The 18,545-nt window shown below is 38.8% G+C and overlaps 1 protein-coding gene across 7 annotated transcripts in view; it reads left to right on the forward strand.

The window, feature by feature from the left end:
• LOC108696665 (myosin-10) overlaps positions 1–18,545 on the forward strand; it is a 114,552-nt gene that overhangs the window by 89,614 nt on the left and 6,393 nt on the right. For 4 of the 7 annotated variants that reach the window (XM_041569485.1, XM_041569486.1, XM_041569488.1 and 1 more), the window contains 18 exons: positions 1,088–1,211; positions 2,901–3,072; positions 3,723–3,935; positions 4,107–4,251; positions 4,680–4,886; positions 5,330–5,434; positions 5,618–5,770; positions 6,085–6,333; positions 7,203–7,415; positions 7,530–7,742; positions 7,828–7,989; positions 9,095–9,223; positions 10,351–10,439; positions 11,101–11,224; positions 11,546–11,754; positions 12,503–12,611; positions 12,733–12,905; positions 14,498–14,521. In XM_041569485.1, coding sequence (XP_041425419.1) covers positions 1,088–1,211; positions 2,901–3,072; positions 3,723–3,935; positions 4,107–4,251; positions 4,680–4,886; positions 5,330–5,434; positions 5,618–5,770; positions 6,085–6,333; positions 7,203–7,415; positions 7,530–7,742; positions 7,828–7,989; positions 9,095–9,223; positions 10,351–10,439; positions 11,101–11,224; positions 11,546–11,754; positions 12,503–12,611; positions 12,733–12,905; positions 14,498–14,521 — 2,813 coding nt within the window. The remainder of the gene's footprint in view (positions 1–1,087; positions 1,212–2,900; positions 3,073–3,722; positions 3,936–4,106; positions 4,252–4,679; positions 4,887–5,329; positions 5,435–5,617; positions 5,771–6,084; positions 6,334–7,202; positions 7,416–7,529; positions 7,743–7,827; positions 7,990–9,094; positions 9,224–10,350; positions 10,440–11,100; positions 11,225–11,545; positions 11,755–12,502; positions 12,612–12,732; positions 12,906–14,497; positions 14,522–18,545) is intronic. The other 3 variants (XM_041569487.1, XM_018226222.2, XM_018226224.2) reach the window with 1 other exon arrangement.

An 18,545-nucleotide genomic window follows, 5' to 3' on the forward strand; every position in this document is an offset into this window, starting at 1 on the left:
GCCCCCCTGCAGGCACAAACCCACCTCAGAAAAGTCTCTGGAATGTCCATCATTTAGATAAACATAATAAATACACATTTCCTTTTTTCTGTGCTATAACTGCAATGTTAGTGTATGAATATGTTGGGGGGGTCTTTGCATCCTTTATCTTTTCATACATATTTACATACACACAATAACAACTAGGGATGCACCGAATCCACTCTTTTGGTTTCGGCCGAACCCCAGAATCCTTTGCGAATGATTCAGCCAAATACAGAACCGAAATCGAATCCTAATTTGCATATGCACCGAATCCAGGATTCGGTTAGGGATTCGGCCAGGATTTGGCCTTTTTCAGCAGGATTCGGATTCCTCCTTCTGCCCAGCCGAACCATCCGAATATTAATTTGCATATGCAAATTAGGAGTGGGAGGGGGGAAAACTATTTTTTTACTTCCTTGTTTTGTGACAAAAAGTCATACAATTTCCCTCCCCACCCCTAAGTTTAGCAAGAACTGGCATAGAATATTGGTGAACTACAGATCCAAGTAATCTTAACCAACCATGGTTACTTTTTTGGGTGTGGCGTGTGCTAGAGTGCCTGTCCTTAAAGGGGTTGTTCACCTTTAAATGAACTTTTAGTATAATATAGAGAGTGATTTTCTGAGACATTTTGCAATTAGTTTTCATTTTATATTATTTGTGGTTTTTGAGTTATTTAGCTTTTTATTCTGTGGCTCTGCTTCTTGCAATTTCTCTAATGTGGTTGCTGGGGTCTAAATTATCCTAGCAACCATGCATTGCTTTGAATAAGAGACTGGAATATGAATAGGAGCGGCCTGAATAGAAAGATGAATAATAAAAAGTGGCAATAATTATAAATGTGGAGCCTTACATTTGTTTTTTAGATGGGATCAATGACCCCCATTTGAAAGCTGGAAAGAGTCAGACAAAGAAGGCAAATAATTCAAAATATAAAAAAAAATAATAATGAAGGTCATTTTAAAAGTTGATTAAAACCAGGAATTTTATAATATACTAAAAGTTACTTAAAAGATGAACCACCCCTTTAAATGGATAACCATCTGCCCTTTTAATACAACAGGAGAGGAAGCTGATGGATGAGCGTATTTCAGAATTCACTTCAACTATGGCTGAAGAAGAGGAGAAAGTGAAGAGCTTGAATAAACTGCGTAACAAATATGAAGCCGTCATTGCTGACATGGAAGGTGAGAACACTTGACAAATAATATACATTTAGGGGCAGATTTATCAAGGGTCAAAGTGAATTCGAGGGAATTTTAAGTAATTTTTTGTATACTTCGACCATCGAAAAAGATACTACGAATTCAACTTCGAATTCATTTCGAAGTAAAAATAGTTCGAATATTCGACCATACAATAATCAAAGTACTGTCTCTTTAAAAAAACTTTGACTTCCATACTTCGCCAAATTAAATCTGCCGAAGTGCTATGTTAGCCTATGGGGACCTTCTACAGCATTTTTCTACGTTTTTTTAAGTCGAAGTAAAATCGTTCGATCGTATGATAATATCGTTCGAATCGTTACATTCTAAGGATTTATTCATTCGATCGAACAATTTTACTTCGACCACAGGATGCCCAAATTCTATGAAAAAAGTATTTAAATTCGATGGTCGAATTTCAAAGTATTTTTAACTTCGAAATTCGACCCTTGATAAATCTGCCCCTAAGGGGATATTTATTTTTTTCAGTGCTCAGGTTCATAGTAACCAATGTCAGAAAAAGCGTGAGAGAGGTTATTTATTTTTTCTTTGTGGGGGTTTTTACTTTTTGTTTTGCAACAGGGTTGTCTTTTAATTTGTGTTTAAAAAAATTATTAAAAATTCCAGCACTAAAAAAAAACAATGCAAGAAGTAGAACACAAGTCAAATTGTGTAGATGTCTGATATGGGTTACGAAAAAAGGGTCTTAAATGGGATTTACTTTTTGCATTATGTACAGTCAGTAATGAGCTGTGGCACATTTTGTTTATTAAAACGAATAAATATAGCTTAAAAAATCTATACAGCAATGAACCCCATTATTTGACTTTCTGAAGTCTCCTAGTCTTTGGGTTCTTGGGATGTTTGTAGTTCAGCAGGGCCTTCAAAGCCACAGTTTATCGATCCCTGCTGCAGAGGTTAAAGCTTCATGTTATTACATAAAGTCAGTGGCATGAAGCACTGCGGGTGGGTGGGATTGGTTTTCTACATATATTAAACGCTCTGTCCTTTATTGAATTTTTCAGACAGTAGATAGTAAAACAGCACAGCATGGGTATAGAAACTCCAGTAATTCTATCAGTATGATACATAAACTAGGTCTGTATGCAAAGCTGAGTTTTTTTTTTTCCAGTTTTTGAATTGATATTGGCCACAGTTACAGTTGTGTGACCTTAAAGGGGGAATATTATTTAACCAGTGATGCCCCATGCCCTCCAGAGATCATTGATCTGGAACTGCCATCCTCTCTGACAGCGGAAGCTGCTGGGGGCATTTGGAAGTTGCAACAAACAACAACTGGAGGGCAGCAGAAAACCCATCCCCTCTCTGTTTACTATTATTTTTTTTTATAGATTTTATTTTTGCATTTTAACATTTAAACAATGATAAAACAAAACAATGAAATGAATTAAAGACACGGTTCTGTTTACTATTATTGCATTTATTTTTTCATATAAAATCATTTTGCTATTAGAGGTGCCACCTCTTCCAGAAAAAAATACCGGCCTTTCTATATATTTATCTTTTTTACCTATTAATAACATTGGGATCAACCATTATTTTTACCGGCCAGGCCGCTAAAATACCGGCCAGGTGGCAACCCTATTTGCTATGAATGCAACATCTCAGTTTTTCCCTAGCAGTTAACCCGTTTTTGACATAATCTTGCAGATCGTCTTAAAAAGGAGGAGAAGGGAAGGCAAGAGATGGAAAAGATGAAGAGGAAACTGGATGGTGAAACCACTGACTTACAGGATCAGCTTTTAGAGCTCCAACAGCAGATAGAGGAACTAAAGCAACAGCTGGCCCGCAAGGAAGAAGAACTCCAAGCTGCTCTTGCAAGGTAATTAACTCTTCACATTAGGGGTATGCCATCTTCATACACTGTCTGATTCAAGCACAAGCAAACCCAGTGATTTTTATAGGGGTGATATATTTAGTCATATCTTAGGTTAAAATCTTAGTGGTTTGAAGCTGTACACACAATAGTGATTGATTTTATTCCTTGTTTGTTATAACCAAGGTCTGCTCTATATAAATAAATGATGATGATGATGATAGTGATTGCTGCTGTGCTTTTTTTCCTTTCCATAGAAATGCATGATTAGTGCCATTCACAATATCTGTTCAGTCATCAAGCAAGAGTAAATCAGTGCTCACATGGGAGTTTGACTCACAAATGATGCTATTTAGGGCTAAACTTCACAGGAGATTTTTGATAAGATCTCGTGGGTCAGATTTTATCTGACCTGTGCAAATACATCCGACTTGTAGGATACAATCTCTTGATCCGACACCATCCTACAAAATCTCCTATGTAGTTTAGCTTTTTGATTCAGTAGAAGAGGATATACAGCTGTGGGGGTCATTTTATGATCCGAGCTGCAGGACAGACACAAATTCACTTTAGGAAGAAAACCATAATTTATCTAATGGCTGTACTCTAGAGATAACTGTTGCTCTGAAATTTATTTGTGGAATTTCTGGTCTTAGGATTGATGATGAAGTCGGACAAAAGAACAATTTACTGAAACAACTCCGAGACTTACAGTCACAACTTGCTGAATTTCATGAAGATCTAGAGTCAGAGAAGGTTGCACGAGCAAAGGCGGAAAAGCAGCGACGAGATATTGGTGAGGAGTTGGAGGCTCTAAAAACAGAGCTAGAAGACACTCTTGACTCCACCGCTACACAGCAAGAGCTCAGGTAATGGCAAATAGATTAGCTGTGTTTGAACCTAAAGCATCTTTTTTTGGTCCAGCATTTCATTAGCCTACCTGGCCTCATAAAAACATTCCATTTAAACCTTAAATTGAGTCATTAAATCTTTGCAGTCTTTGCAAGGGTAGAATTAATTAAACCATGCTTCCCCCTCAGAGCCAAACGGGAACAAGAGGTGACAGACCTGAAGAAAAATATAGAGGAAGAGTCAAAAGTTCGAGAAGCCCAAGTATCAGAAATGCGCCAGCGACACAACCAAGTGGTGGAAGAGATCTCGGAACAGCTGGAGCAGGCACGAAGGGTGGGTTGCTTTATGGACATTAAGTGAAGAACAAAATTATTTTAGTAGATTTTCTTTTTATACTACATAGTAATTTATACACACTCACATACACACAAAAACACCTGCTAGTGACATGAGCTACACCTCCTACCCCATCCTACTCAAGAGTACTGTGGCTTAAATATATCAGCAGTGCAAAACATGTTGTTAATAATCATATGAGAAGTGCTCTAGGCCGATAGCTTTTAGGTGGATGTCAGGTCCAGGTAAGGGATGTTAAAAGGCCCATATACATTTATCAGTGGTCATATTTCATGTGTGTTGAATGCATTGGGCTAATCCATGTAGAGTTTTAATGATTAACTTACCTTTTTCTAAATTCAAATTGTACAGCTCCCATGCTAATTTATTGCTTGTGTGTAACTGTACGTGTTCTCTATACTCAGTTCAAAGGGAATCTGGAGAAGGTTAAGCAGACCCTGGAGAGTGAGAACACTGACCTCATTAAGGAAGTCAAGAATCTTCAAGCAGCTAAACAGGATTCAGAACAACGAAGGAAGAAGCTGGAGCAGCAGGTGTCAGAATTTCAGATCCGTGCCAATGACAGTGAAAAGATCAAGGCTGAACTGGCGGAGAAACTGCAGAAACTGCAGGTAAGTTTAAAGAACAAGCATTAAGATGCACCTTAGGTTGACATCAATAATAACAAAGATTGTCTATAGCCTCCTAAAAATGGACACAGTGTTAAAAAAACGAATTGGTGAATTGGTGTCCCTAGCCCCTCCAGTTTCAGTTGCACTAGGCTCCTGAGAGTTGTAATTAAACATCAAGTTGTGGGTCAGCGAATAAACCCCCTGATTTAAAAATTGTGATGTGATTTTAAGGCTTCATTCTATTCTCAAAATGTGATAAAACACCAAGGGCTTTTAGGCTTGCATAAACCAGAGTGATATCAGTAATATAAGCCTGATATTTCAACCTGTTTCAGATGGTTATATGTGCAGTCATTTGCTAAAGTTCATTCCTAACTTATTGTGAGATGGCTTATGAAAACCTGAATACTGCTTCATTAATACATGCACATCTGTAATTTCAGGCTGAATTAGATGGTGTGTCAGGTGCCCTAGGATCAACGGAAAGCAAGTCAATCAAACTAACCAAAGACTTGTCAACAGTGCAGTCCCAATTCCAGGATACCCAGGTAACCTATTGTGAGATTAAGATTTTTATTAAGATTTTGTTTATTGCCTTTTTGCTTCGATAGATTGCTTTACATGAGGGCACTATCATTTTCTCTTTTGTCTTATATTGTTTGCTTATGCTTTTGACTGTGAATGTAATCAGCTATGGGATGGATATGACTTTGCTGTGGATGTCATTGCAGGAGTTGCTTCAAGAGGAAACAAGGCAAAAGTTGAATTTTAGCTCCAGAGTAAGGCAGCTGGAAGAGGAAAAGAATAACCTTATGGAGAATCTAGAAGAAGAGGAAGCTGCTAAGGCCCAGCTAAACCGTCAGATCCAGACTTTGCAACAACAGGTTATAAATCTATATTTTCTTTAAGATGACTATATCTGCTTTATAATGGGCAGGCCGGATTTACTGGTTGTCTACTTAGTCTGAATTATAACTCACAGAATTCTCTGTTGTGTGTACACGTTTCTAACAACTAGGAGGGTTGAGTCTGACGTTTCTGCTGTATTTAAAGATGAATAAATACTAGGAGTTTCTTTGGGTTGTTTTATAGTGAAAGCTGAATCCGTCAGGGGGCAATACAGTGGCTATTGCTGTATGCGCTTGATACTATTTCATGGGTAGCCTTCAAGTTGATATATCTTTCCTCTTTCCTTAAGCTTCTCGAGTCTAAGAAGAAGATGGAGGACCAGGGTGGTATGGTCGAGTTTATAGAGGAAGCCAAGAAGAAAGCATCAAAAGAATTAGAGTTGCTCCAGCAGCGTTTCGATGAGAAAAATCAATCAAACGATAAGATAGAAAAGACAAGGAATCGCTTACAGCAAGAGCTGGATGACCTGATTGTGGATTTGGACCATCAACGTCAAATAGTCTCCAATCTGGAGAAAAAACAGAAGAAGTTTGACCAGGTGCCTTGATGCAGTAGTATTGCAAGTTTGGTTTAGCATTATGATGATGGTTTATTCACCTAAAAATGTTTTTTCTGCATCAAGAAATAAAATATAATTCTAGGCAACTTTCCAATATATGTTCATTAAACATTTACAATGGTTTTAAATTCATTTGTTAATGTAATTACCATTGACAGCAGTTTTTGTTTTACCTTTTCTGTTCTCTGGGTCTCTTAATATAACAGGGATTAGTGTATTGATGAACTTGATTTAGAATTTTAAACCATTGCACTTGTATATTGTAATGTTGCTCAGAATTTTAGCTTGCAATATGTGCAAACAAAAAAAAAATAGATTCTGGGTGAACTTTAAATGATCAAACTGGCTTGGATTTGATCCCTTTCAGAATAAATGCTGTCCCAGAGTTGGCATTGTAGGACTCTGATGAATACTGAATTTTCCATAAGCCTTTGAGCCTGTGACACTAAATCCTAATTTTTTAAAAAGCCCCATGACATTGAAAAAAATCCTGGAGTATGATACACACTTATCCTTTTATACCATCTCCTCTTGCTCTTATCCTCTTATTAAAGCCGCCGGCACACATATAGTGTATGTAAATCATGCTCTGTGCTCTGCCGTCATTATCCTGGGAGGAAGAGACAATACCAGAGCATATTTGGGGGTGCTGGTTTTTTTTAATGAGGCTTTTGTCCTGTAACACAAAAGAGCTTTATGACACACAGAGAAATAAAATATTTGAAACTTTTAAGTGATCATAACTACATTAAGAGCAACCTAATCCCCTTCCCCCAATGCATTGTTAAAAGTGAAAATCATTATGTAAAATACTTTACATGTATGTGTTGATCTCTTATGCTCCATAGATGCTAGCCGAAGAGAAAAACATTTCTGCACGTTATGCAGATGAGCGGGATCGTGCTGAGGCCGAGGCTCGTGAGAAGGAAACAAAATCCCTGTCTCTGAGTCGGGCCCTGGAAGAGGCCATTGACCTAAAAGATGAGCTGGACAGGCAGAACAAACAATTAAGAGCCGAGATGGATGACCTAGTTAGCTCCAAAGATGATGTTGGCAAGAATGTAAGAAAACAATTTCCCAGAACTAATGTTATTTGAGTTTGTTTCAGTCAATTTTTCCTGAGAAAGTTGGGAAATATGGTAAAAATGACATTAAAATACAGATTTTCATTTCAGGTTCATGAGCTGGAAAGATCTAAACGGGCTTTGGAGCAGCAAGTTCAGGAAATGAAAACCCAGCTTGAGGAATTGGAGGATGAACTTCAGGGAATTGAAGATGGCAAACTTCGCCTGGAGGTCAATATGCAAGCAATGAAAGCACAGTTTGAAAGAGACCTCCAAAACCGTGATGATTCCAATGATGAAAAGAAGAAGCTGCTCTTTAAACAGGTGGGTTATTAACATACCTAGAATGGAGAGATAGGAAACCATGTATGTATATAATATTTCATCTTGGCCTTGTACTTTTGTGTAGGTACGAGAGTTGGAAGTGGAGTTGGATGAGGAAAGGAAGCAGAAATCTCAGATGCTTGCTGCCAAGAAAAAGCTGGAAATGGACCTACAGGATATGGAGAGTCAGATCGACTCTGCTAACAAAGGCCGAGATGAAGCTGTTAAACAGCTGAAAAAATTACAGGTAATGAAATATTATATGCTATGTTGAATAAAGTATCAGAAGTTCATTGGGGTGGGGGAAGTTATTCTCTTTAATTCAAAACATCTATAAATGATGTATTATTATTGTTTTGTAAGGTAAAGTCTGCTTCTTGGTTAGACAAAGTGTAACAGCGCATCATTACACTAGTTTTGCAAGAGGAGTCCTCTCAATGAATGAAATCAAAGGGTTTGTTGGGGGGGGGCTGGCTGCATCTTATAATATTAGTTTGAAGTTGTCCTCAGCCATCTTGGATCTTGTTATGCCATCTTTTGAATGTCAGTGGCACACAAGATTAGCATGCTGTGGGCTATTGTAGCTTAGGGGTTATCAGAAATGATAAAGCAGAAAATTAGGTTTGGCCATCATTGCAGCTGATGCTACAGGTTTAGTTAGTGACTCCTGATGCAGAATGTGAATCTGAACTGATTACTAATTAGCATTATATTGTAGCTGTTATATGCTACTTCTTGATTAAGCTTTACTTTTTCTTTAAATATAGAAATCAGATGTTATAACAAATTAAACAGCATTATTTAAAGGAAAAGTTCACTTCTATATACCTTTTAGTATGTTATGTAGAGGTCTGTCCTTTGCAAATTTCAGCCGGTCTTCATTTTGGCGCGTGTGTTACCTTTACATGTTTGCTTTTCTATTCTGCCACTACAAAATTCAATTTAAAAAATAAAAGGGGCCACTGACACTTCTGAACCGCACCCTAGTTGGAATCCTAGCAATTGAAATTCTAAACCACAGAGCTGTGAACCAATAAGTTAAACAATTCAAACCATTAGCCATATGCATTAAATGTATTAAAATATATTGTACGAATATAATTGAACATGTTTGGCGATCCTATTACATTGTGTATAAATTCTCAAAAACTGTATGTATAGGGATAGTCAGGATTATAATTTTGGAGAATTTTGTCTCTTTCACAAGTTGGGGGTTTGCATTGTCCTTCTCTCTCTGACCGTGTGTGTGCGAGCTTCTTTTGAGCAGTTTTGTTCTCTCTCATCTGCATCCCCTTGGTCAACACTGAGCTTTAATAACACCAATGATAAGAACTCTGGGATTTGCATTTCAGCTCCAGTTCAAAGAAGTGTGGCGTGAAGTGGAGGAGACCAGGGCAGCACGAGACGAGATCTTTGTTCAGTCTAGGGACAACGAGAAGAAACTGAAGAGCCTGGAGGCTGAACTTCTTCAACTGCAAGAGGTCTGTTTATTCTTCTTGGTCAAGCAACAAATCGAACGCTGCACCTTTGACTGAGAAAAAGTTTGAATGTGTACCCCCAAAAAACTGGGAATTATAGACCACTTGCTGTCTTGGGCTGGGTCTCATTTGACCCTCCAGAGAAGCTGGTCAGCAAATAGTGCCAAATGCAATAAGGTCCACAGTGTTAAAAAGATTGAGCCAATGGGAATTCATGTAGGCTGGGGTCCATCACATCCTCTGGTAGGCCAGCTGAGCCTGCCCTCAACTACTTTTTAGGCTCCCTCTTCCCAAGAAACATCTATAACGTTTTAAGAAATGTGCCCAGAACATATATTATTGTTTCATTGCTGTAGCTGAACAAATCACTGGGTTAAGAACTCTGATCTTCATGTATTGCCATAGAGCCTGTCTATAAGCTATACTTTTCAGGGCCATAATGCTCTGGAGACCAGTATTTGATGCTCAGCCTCTTTTTTCACAGCATGTCCCTTCTGAGTATGTCTGTCTGCCTTAGTCCCAGTAATCCCTGGTAGTCTGTAAAAGCATGCATCTTTGCTTATTAAATACATAGCAAAGTGGTAGACTGAGGTGCAAGGTGCATGATATTGATAACACAAAAAGCAGTCACAGCTTTATAGTTGGACTGTACCTTAGCATTCCCGCAATGTTAACAAAAATCCCAACAGACACACATTTACCTCTTCAGTAAACTGCAATCTCAGTAATTTAGTATCACAGACACCTTTACTTGGACACTGATGCTGATACTGCTGACTGACATGGGCAGACTTTTTTACAGCTTTTATTGTGAAATGCAGCATTGTACAGTACAAGGTCAAGACAATACTAACATTGCAGCGATTTCCCTTTTAATCTTATAGAAACTTTTTTCAACATACCTGTAAATGTCAGTCAAATGTTAGGGCAATAATATGCCACATTCTGCAGTACTGATTTAAAAGGCTTGTGCTCTGGACTTTATTAAAAAAAATTATGGAGTTCTGTGTGGGTAGAAACCCCATGGAGTAGCCTCCTGCAGTGATACATCTGTTATATTCTCTCTTTAGAAATCCATGAATGTGGCATAGTGTATTCTAGTACTTATTATTGGGTTTCTTTGTTTACAGGACTTGGCAGCCGCCGAACGTGCAAAGAGACAAGCTCAGCAGGAGAGAGACGACCTGGCAGATGAGCTCTCCAATGGAGTCAGTGGCAAGTAAGGAGGCCCTCACCAACCAACTAAATTACATGTGTTTGAAAATACCACTGCTCTTACACTTCTTATTTACATTTGTAATACCTATTGTTTAGTGCTTATAATGTGTATATATATATATATATATATATATATATATATATATATATATATATATACACACACACACACACACACACACACACACACACACACACACATATATATATATATATATATATATATATATATATATATATATATATATATAAATGAACAAATGGACAGCACCACCTTCCATCAAGCCCCTGTGCACAGAGAAACATTGTATTTGTAGATAAAGAAAACACCAGCACCAGGGGTCTTTTTGCATTTGATGCTGGTGTTTTCTATATATATATGTGTATATATATATATATATATATATATATATATATATATATATATATATATATATATATATATATATATATATACATATATATATATACCGAATGATGATGATAAAATATGATAAAAATAATGAGGTGAAATTTTTTTTACATCGGTGTGCCGTTTTTTTTGATATTCGTGGATATATATACATTTTAACCGTGCACCCTGACTATATATTTTGGCCTTGAGTGCGGATACTCATTGTATAAAATGATCAGAGGCTTAACAGCACGTTTGTCATCTACAGATCGGCACTACTGGATGAGAAGAGAGCCCTAGAGATGCGCATCACTCAGCTTGAAGAAGAGCTGGATGAAGAGCAGAGTAATACAGAGCTTCTGAATGACAGATACAGGAAGTTAACTTTGCAGGTAAAACATATTCAATATATTTATATCAATTATTATATTGATTATGTTTCATTACAGAACTAATGTAGTTGTATGTGGGTAGTCTGGGGCAGAGAATTAGCACAGATAATGATATAAGAGTTATTGAGTGAGGCTCAATATATAGTCTTATTAAGCTTTTTACTAGCTGTTGGTGAATATTCAGAGTTGTAGTTGCCTTGAAAAATCACCTCAATTTAAAACTGTATAAATAGCCTACAGAGCTATCATGTCTTGGTGGTGGTGGTGGAGAGAGGAATTAATTTGTCACGCTATTCAGCACTGCTTCATTGTTGTCAATAGGTGGAGACCATGACCACTGAGCTCTCAGCCGAGCGAAGCTTTTCTCAGAAGGCAGAGAATGCTCGGCAACAAATGGAGAGACAGAATAAGGAACTCAAGGTGAAATTGAATGAGATGGATTCCACCATGAGGTCGAAGTACAAGATTGCCATCGCATCTCTCGAGGCCAAGATTAGTCAGCTGGAAGAACAAATGGAGCAGGAGTCCAAGTAAGTGGATATTTAGCAGCTGTACTTGCTGGAGAAACTAAAATGCAACCAATAATACGGACACTGCGATGTTGCCCACATAATTAATGTCTTTTAAAAACCAAAGATGACCAATGGAGTAAGACTTTTTCTCAGTGTATTATATCATGGATGTTATACTCTGCTATGTAGGACTGGTAGAGCTGCATGTTACTGGCAATCCCACATACACCGCAACTGCCAGTCCAGCAGCTAAGGGGACTTTTTAAGCCACGCCTCCTTCCTGGGGCCCCGTGACTTTGGTTTGCCACCTTTATTTTTTTTTTATTTTCCCTCTGGGGGGTTGTAACATATATACCTACCAGTAAGTAGGTAAAAGTACATGTGGGGTTCATATACTAACATCGGGCAGATTTTCACATGGACAGTTATCCATGCTGATCAGATTTTTTTATTTCACTTTTTCCTGCAGCTGACCGAACAAAGCTAATCACTTACTGTTTGCCATCTTTTACTGTCCAGGTGCAAGTATGCGCAGTGCTAGTAACAGAACCATTGTGTTTTTTGTATTTATTTCACAAAACAGCCCATAGTATATACAGTAACTGGATCAGTTTCAAAGGGTGATGTACAGACAATTCATTCTTTGCCATAGGAAGGGCAAATTCCCGTAATGCAGGGATTTTGGACTTGTGGTTGGGACCCAAAATTAGGTACTCATGGATTTTAGTTTGAGCATCCATGTTATACTTTTTTCACCTTGAAACAGGGAACGTATCATAGCCAATAAGCTGGTCCGACGTGCTGAAAAGAGGCTTAAAGAGGTGCTGCTGCAGGTGGAAGAGGAAAGAAGGAATGCAGATCAGTTCAAGGAGCAGGTATTGTCTGGTTTATATAATAATGGCAATATTTGACTTGCTGAAATTGAAAAAGTTGGCTTTTTGAAATAACAGTACAAAACATGAGCTCATTTTATACAAAAATACTTTCTGTCTTTAGCTGGAGAAGGCAAATATACGCATGAAGCAGTTGAAGCGCCAACTGGAGGAGGCTGAGGAAGAGGCTTCACGCGCCAATTCCAACCGCCGCCGGATGCAGAGAGAGCTGGAAGATGTGACTGAATCAGCAGAGTCCATGAACCGGGAAGTGACTACCCTGAGGAGCAGGCTTAGGTATGCTGGGTGGGGTTCTACAATTTGCCACTAATTATTATGTACAACTTTACTTTTGATCTTCATTTTTAATAGAGGTTCCATCGTAGGCTTGGAAAGTTAGAGTAGATCAACTGGAAATGATACACTATACAATATGGTATTCACCATAAATACCTCAAAGGACAGATATTATATTTTTGTATTCTGCTATACCAGTAAAGTTAAAAAGATATTAGTTGGGTTCTACAGGCAGGGGCCTCTTTTGGCGGCATAATACTTTCTTTTTGCTGTAAATTGCTCACCTTTAGACTTTCAGGCAATCGCCCAGTCTGTTGTTGAGGAGCCATGTTTTGGGGAATAATATCACAGACAGTAGAATGAATTAATGGCTCACCATACTTCTCATTCGCCCCTGTACTGACAATTTAGCTACTGCACTGTTAGAGGTCAGAAGAGGCAAGAACTGGGACCTCTAGTGATAGAGGCAAGTAACTGTATCAGATATGGTACAGTCAGTGCATTTGTTTCCACTGCTGTAGTCTGACTAAGAGGTTTGTATTTAACCCATTCGTTAACCCTCTGCAGCTCAGTTACAAATTCCGACAATAATTCTTAGCTAAAGAATAGAGTAAAATATCCATTAGATAAAAAAGGTGCAAATGCGTTTAATCACCAGACCTAAGAATTAAACCTTTAGCCAGAGTTTAAAATGATTATTATTACTATCGAGCCAACCTATTCCGCAGAAATGAGTAGCAGTTTATTAGTAGCACTTTTGGCAGGAGACATCTGATATAAAAATCATCCTAATTTGTAGGTATGATTTATATTTCATTTATTTATTTTTTTTAAAAAAGGGTAAATTGTGAAAGCTTAGTGTAATCATTTATGTGCTTTAGAACTTTCCTCTGTTGAGACATTCTTCACAAAAATCAACTGTTACAACACAGTCTGTTTACAGTATGGACTTAAGGGCTGCTCTTCTCTATAGTTCTATGAAAGAATGCCTTAGATAAAGCAGTGGAAAAACGAGTTACTGGTGCCCACAGCAAATTAATTTTAGGGCCTCAAAATATTGATAAATTAGCCTAATCTACCAAGATCTCAAATCCAATGATGAAGGCCCGAAACATGTTGTGTGAATTGTAGTCCACAAATAAATTGAATCACAGCAGTTTTGCTTGAAGTGCTCTCCTTAATCATTGGATTTGAGATTACTTGAGGGATAGCGGTGCCCTATATAAGGATTGATGCACTTGGGCATGAATTAGTTAAAGGCAGAGCGTAAGAACACCCCTTTGAAATTTGTAATCTACCAAGATATATAAAATATTGGGCCTCGTAGGCCCCCCTGCAACTGCAGGGTCTACTCCTTTTTATTTACACCTCTGGCAATGACTGTCATAGCTTCTAACAATCAGTATGGCAGCTCCTACTTATATAAATAAAAGCAAATTAGTAGAGGAACTATTTTTATGCATACACTATGCTCTTATTGCTCTCTATTTAAAGTGAACTGCTTCCAATGGGATTGTACTGCAGTGATTATTGTTAATGAATTTCTGTTTGTTTGTGCTAATACTGTTTTCCTTTCCTCAATCTTAAAACAGCAAATTAGAGCGTCAGCAACGCAAGTATGTTTCTGTGCATGAACCTGTGTGCACTATGACTGATACTACCTGTTCCTAGCCCTGCATTTCTGCTCCCATGCTCTCACCTCCTAGAATGCTCTGCAGTGCAGTGTTTAGCATGGGTGCTTACAAATCCTCAGCCTCCTGCCGAGACCGCACATACTATATTAAGGCAGTATTTTTTTTTTATGATTAAATAATATAGTGAATAAAGTACCCCCTCTTGTAAAATATAAGGATATTATAAGTTACTGAGGAGTTTCAGGACCATATAAAAACATGAGGCCAAAGGCCGAGTGTTTTTATACAGGTCATGGAACTCCGAGGTAACTTCTAATATCCTCATATTTTGCAACTGGGGGTACTTTATTTATTATAATACACAAGTTTCAGTGAGTCATGTGACAGAAATTACATCAGAACTCCCGTTTTTATAAGGATATAATTTACAAGATATTCATGACTTTTGTGTATTATATGTATACTAGACATTAAGCCCGTTAAATTAACGGGCGCTAGAACATATGTAGTCAGATGGTCCGTGGGGCACATGCGCAGTAGTGCAATCCCACGGACACAGGGACTGGACGAATTCGCCAGAGACGGTCCGTGGGGCACATGCGCAGTAGCGCAATCCCACGGACACAGGGACTGGACACAGAGACACTTCAACTTTATTATATAGGATAATATATGATAGACAGATAGATCAGGTAACTATAGTTAATTTGTAGGAACTAAAGGCAATTGAATATAATGCTACTTGAGATCTAATGCTAGCTGGATGCAGGGCTCACTCCTTAATTCATAGCTAGATAGGGAGTGGCACCTACACCTTGAGTGATACTCATACACATACTCTTGTCTCTCATCATAGCAGGACACTTAAGGGCTCTTACTGACGAGCGTTTTTACCTGAGCTCCCCTGCGTGCCGTTTTTCTGCGTTCAGCCACAGGGGTGCGCAGGAATAGACGCATTACATTTTTTCCAATGGGGCTGTACTCACACAGGCGCTTGTAGGCGCCGAACGCAGGAAAAATGCAGCATGTTGCGTCTCAACCTGCGTTCGGCACCTACACGCGCCTGTGTGAGTACAGCCCCATTGGAAAAAATGTAATGCGTCTATTCTTTAGCACTGTGCCTTTATTATGGTTAGTTTAAGGGCACCCAAACTGTCACTGCTCACTAACCTGACTTAGCCTTTCTTTAGTATGCCATATGCTAATTTGGTGATCTTTGCCCATTTTCCAGGTTGATAATTTGGTAATCTTTGCCCATTTTCCCCGCCCAGTAGGTTGGGTAATGTGGACTGCGCCAAGGGCAAATATAGATCTCACAGAGCCCAGAGCAGACCTGTCTGGAGAGCATCACATTGTCAGCTTCTCACCTCATGGGCTTTCCAGCTAGGCCATTCGATATCTGACTTAAAGGGGTTGTTCACCTTTGAGTAAACTTTGAATATGATGTAGAGAGTGATATTCTGAGACAATTTGCAATTGGTTTTTATTGTTTATTATGTGTGGTTTTTAAGTTATTTAGCTTGCAGCGGGTCTGCAGTTTGCAATGTCAGCAATTTGGTTGCTGGGATCCCAATTACCCCAGCAACCATGCATTGATTTGAATAAGAGACTGGAATATGAATAGTAGAGGGTCTGAATAGAAAGATGAGTAATACAAAGTAGCAATAACCACAACATGTGTAGCCTTACAGAGCATTTGTTTTTAGATGGCGGTCAGTGACCCCTGTTTGAAAGCTGGAAAGAGTTAGAAGAAGGCAAATAATTTAAAAACTATAAAAAAAAAAATAGTGACAATTAATTGAAAAGTTGCTTAGAACTGACCATTCTATAACATACTAAAAGTTAGCTTAAATGTGAGCCACCCTTTTAAACAGCCAGAGTACTACTGTATGAGGTAGACTGATACCTGTACGCCTGCAAGCATTGCCTGAGCTTGAATTATACTATTTTATTCAGATATAGGCGACATTTTGGCACTAGTAATTGCAGAACTACCGGCGTCCGGGGCATCTTAAGGGTTAAAGCTGCTGGCTGGAATGGTAACGGCTTCCTATTTCTAATTATAAATAAATACAAACATGTGGTACATGTATGTAGCGCAAACACTCACATCGTTTATGGTACATGAAACACCTTAAGGGCTCTTACAGACGAGCGTTTGAAGCTGTGCTCCCCTGTGTTCCGGTTTTATGCGTTCAGCCGCAGGGGAGCGCAGGAGTAGACGCATCTAGTTTTTTTCAATAGGGCTGTACTCACACACAGGGGCGTAACTACAGAGGAAGCAGACGCTGCGGCTGCAGGGGGGTCCAGGAGGTATAGGGGGCCTATGAGGCCCTAATTAATGAGAAATGTCAGTAAATATTGGTAAAACAGGACAACCTCTGGAAATGTTGGGGGCCCTAAAATTAATTTGCTGTGGGGCCCAGTAGCATCTAGTTACTCCACTGCTCACACAGACGCATGTAGGCACCGAACACAGGAAAAATGCAGCATGTTGCGTCTCAGCATGCGTTCGGCGCCTTCATGCGTCTGTGTGAATACAGCCCCATTGAAAAAACTAAATGCATCTACTCCTGCGCTCCCCTGTGGCTGAACGCATAAAACCGGAATGCAGGGGAGCGCAGCTTCAAACGCTCGTCTGTAAGAGCCCGAATAACTGCAGGTAATTGGTAAATGTATCTATATTAAATGTCTATGTACCATTAGAGGAGGCCACCCAGCTAGCCTACAGCTTTGTGTCTCCATCCCATAACAATTGCTAATTTCCCTTGCCCTTTCAGCCTCTCTGTTTATTGTCCTAGTTAGGCCACATTCTCAATAACTCACAGTCTCTATAAATAGACATCATGGCTGTGGCCAACAACATGTTAACAGCTGCTCATTCTCACACCTATAATAGGCCTTTGTGTACCATTTCTAGGTCCTCTCCCTTTACTTGCAAACCAACTGGAACTCCACAGCAATTTATACTGTGTAACATTCATGTGCTGGAGCCTTATGGCAGAGACACATGCTGCTGTTTCGGGAGATTAGTTGCCCAGCGACAAATCGCTTCTTCCTCGGGCGACTAATCTCCCTGAACTGCCTTACTGCCGGCTCGAATGTAAATCACTGGCGGGATGGCACTCCGGAGCGCTTTGTTTTCTGAAGTTGCCTCACAAGGCATTCTAGCCGGCGGGAATGCAGGAGAGTAGTTGCACGAAGAAGAATGATTTGTCGCTGGGCGACTAATCTCCCGAAATAGCAGCGTCTGTCTCTGCCCTCAAAAGACTAATATTTAGCTAAATGCTTTCAACATCCCTATTGCAAAGAACATTGCTAAACACTCCTTAACAGATCCTCCAAACAGAATTCTTAGAGTAGATGGTATCATAACATTTAGAGGGTTATTTACTAAAATCCAAATTTATCTCATTTTTTCTTAAAAAAAACCACGACCAAACTCCCATGCCTGATTTTAGCTTATTTATTCATGTATTGATAAAAAAAACTCCATTCAATCAGATCGTGGAAAAAATCTATAAAATCATGCGAAACCCCGAATCGCTCAAATTTTTCTGGCTTTTTCCCAAATTGCTCAGATTTTTCTAGTTTTCGAAAACTCTGAAAAAGTCGAATTTTCAGACTAAACCCAGCACAGACCACGAAAACGTCAAATTGAGATAAGTGCCTCTCCCATCGACTTATATAGGACCTCGACAGGTCTGAGATGGAGATCTTCAGATTCAGGCTTCTTGCAGCATCGGGGTGTAATAAATCTTGAAAAAAATTCAAGGTTTTTTTTCCTCTAAAAATTTGAGTTTTCTAATGAAAAAAAACAATTTTTTTTTTGAGATTTTAGCATTCAGATTTTAATAAATAACACCCATAAAGAGGTGGATTGTTGATTTATGCATGAGAAGGTCAAATTACAACCTTGCAGCTTTTGCATAACTACACCTCCCATTAGCCAAGTATGTCTATATCCAAAAATAGTTATTGTGCTTCCGCAAAAAATGGATATATA

This window comes from Xenopus laevis, chromosome 7L, assembly GCF_017654675.1.
Source record: "Xenopus laevis strain J_2021 chromosome 7L, Xenopus_laevis_v10.1, whole genome shotgun sequence".
Taxonomy (NCBI): Eukaryota; Metazoa; Chordata; class Amphibia; order Anura; family Pipidae; genus Xenopus; species Xenopus laevis.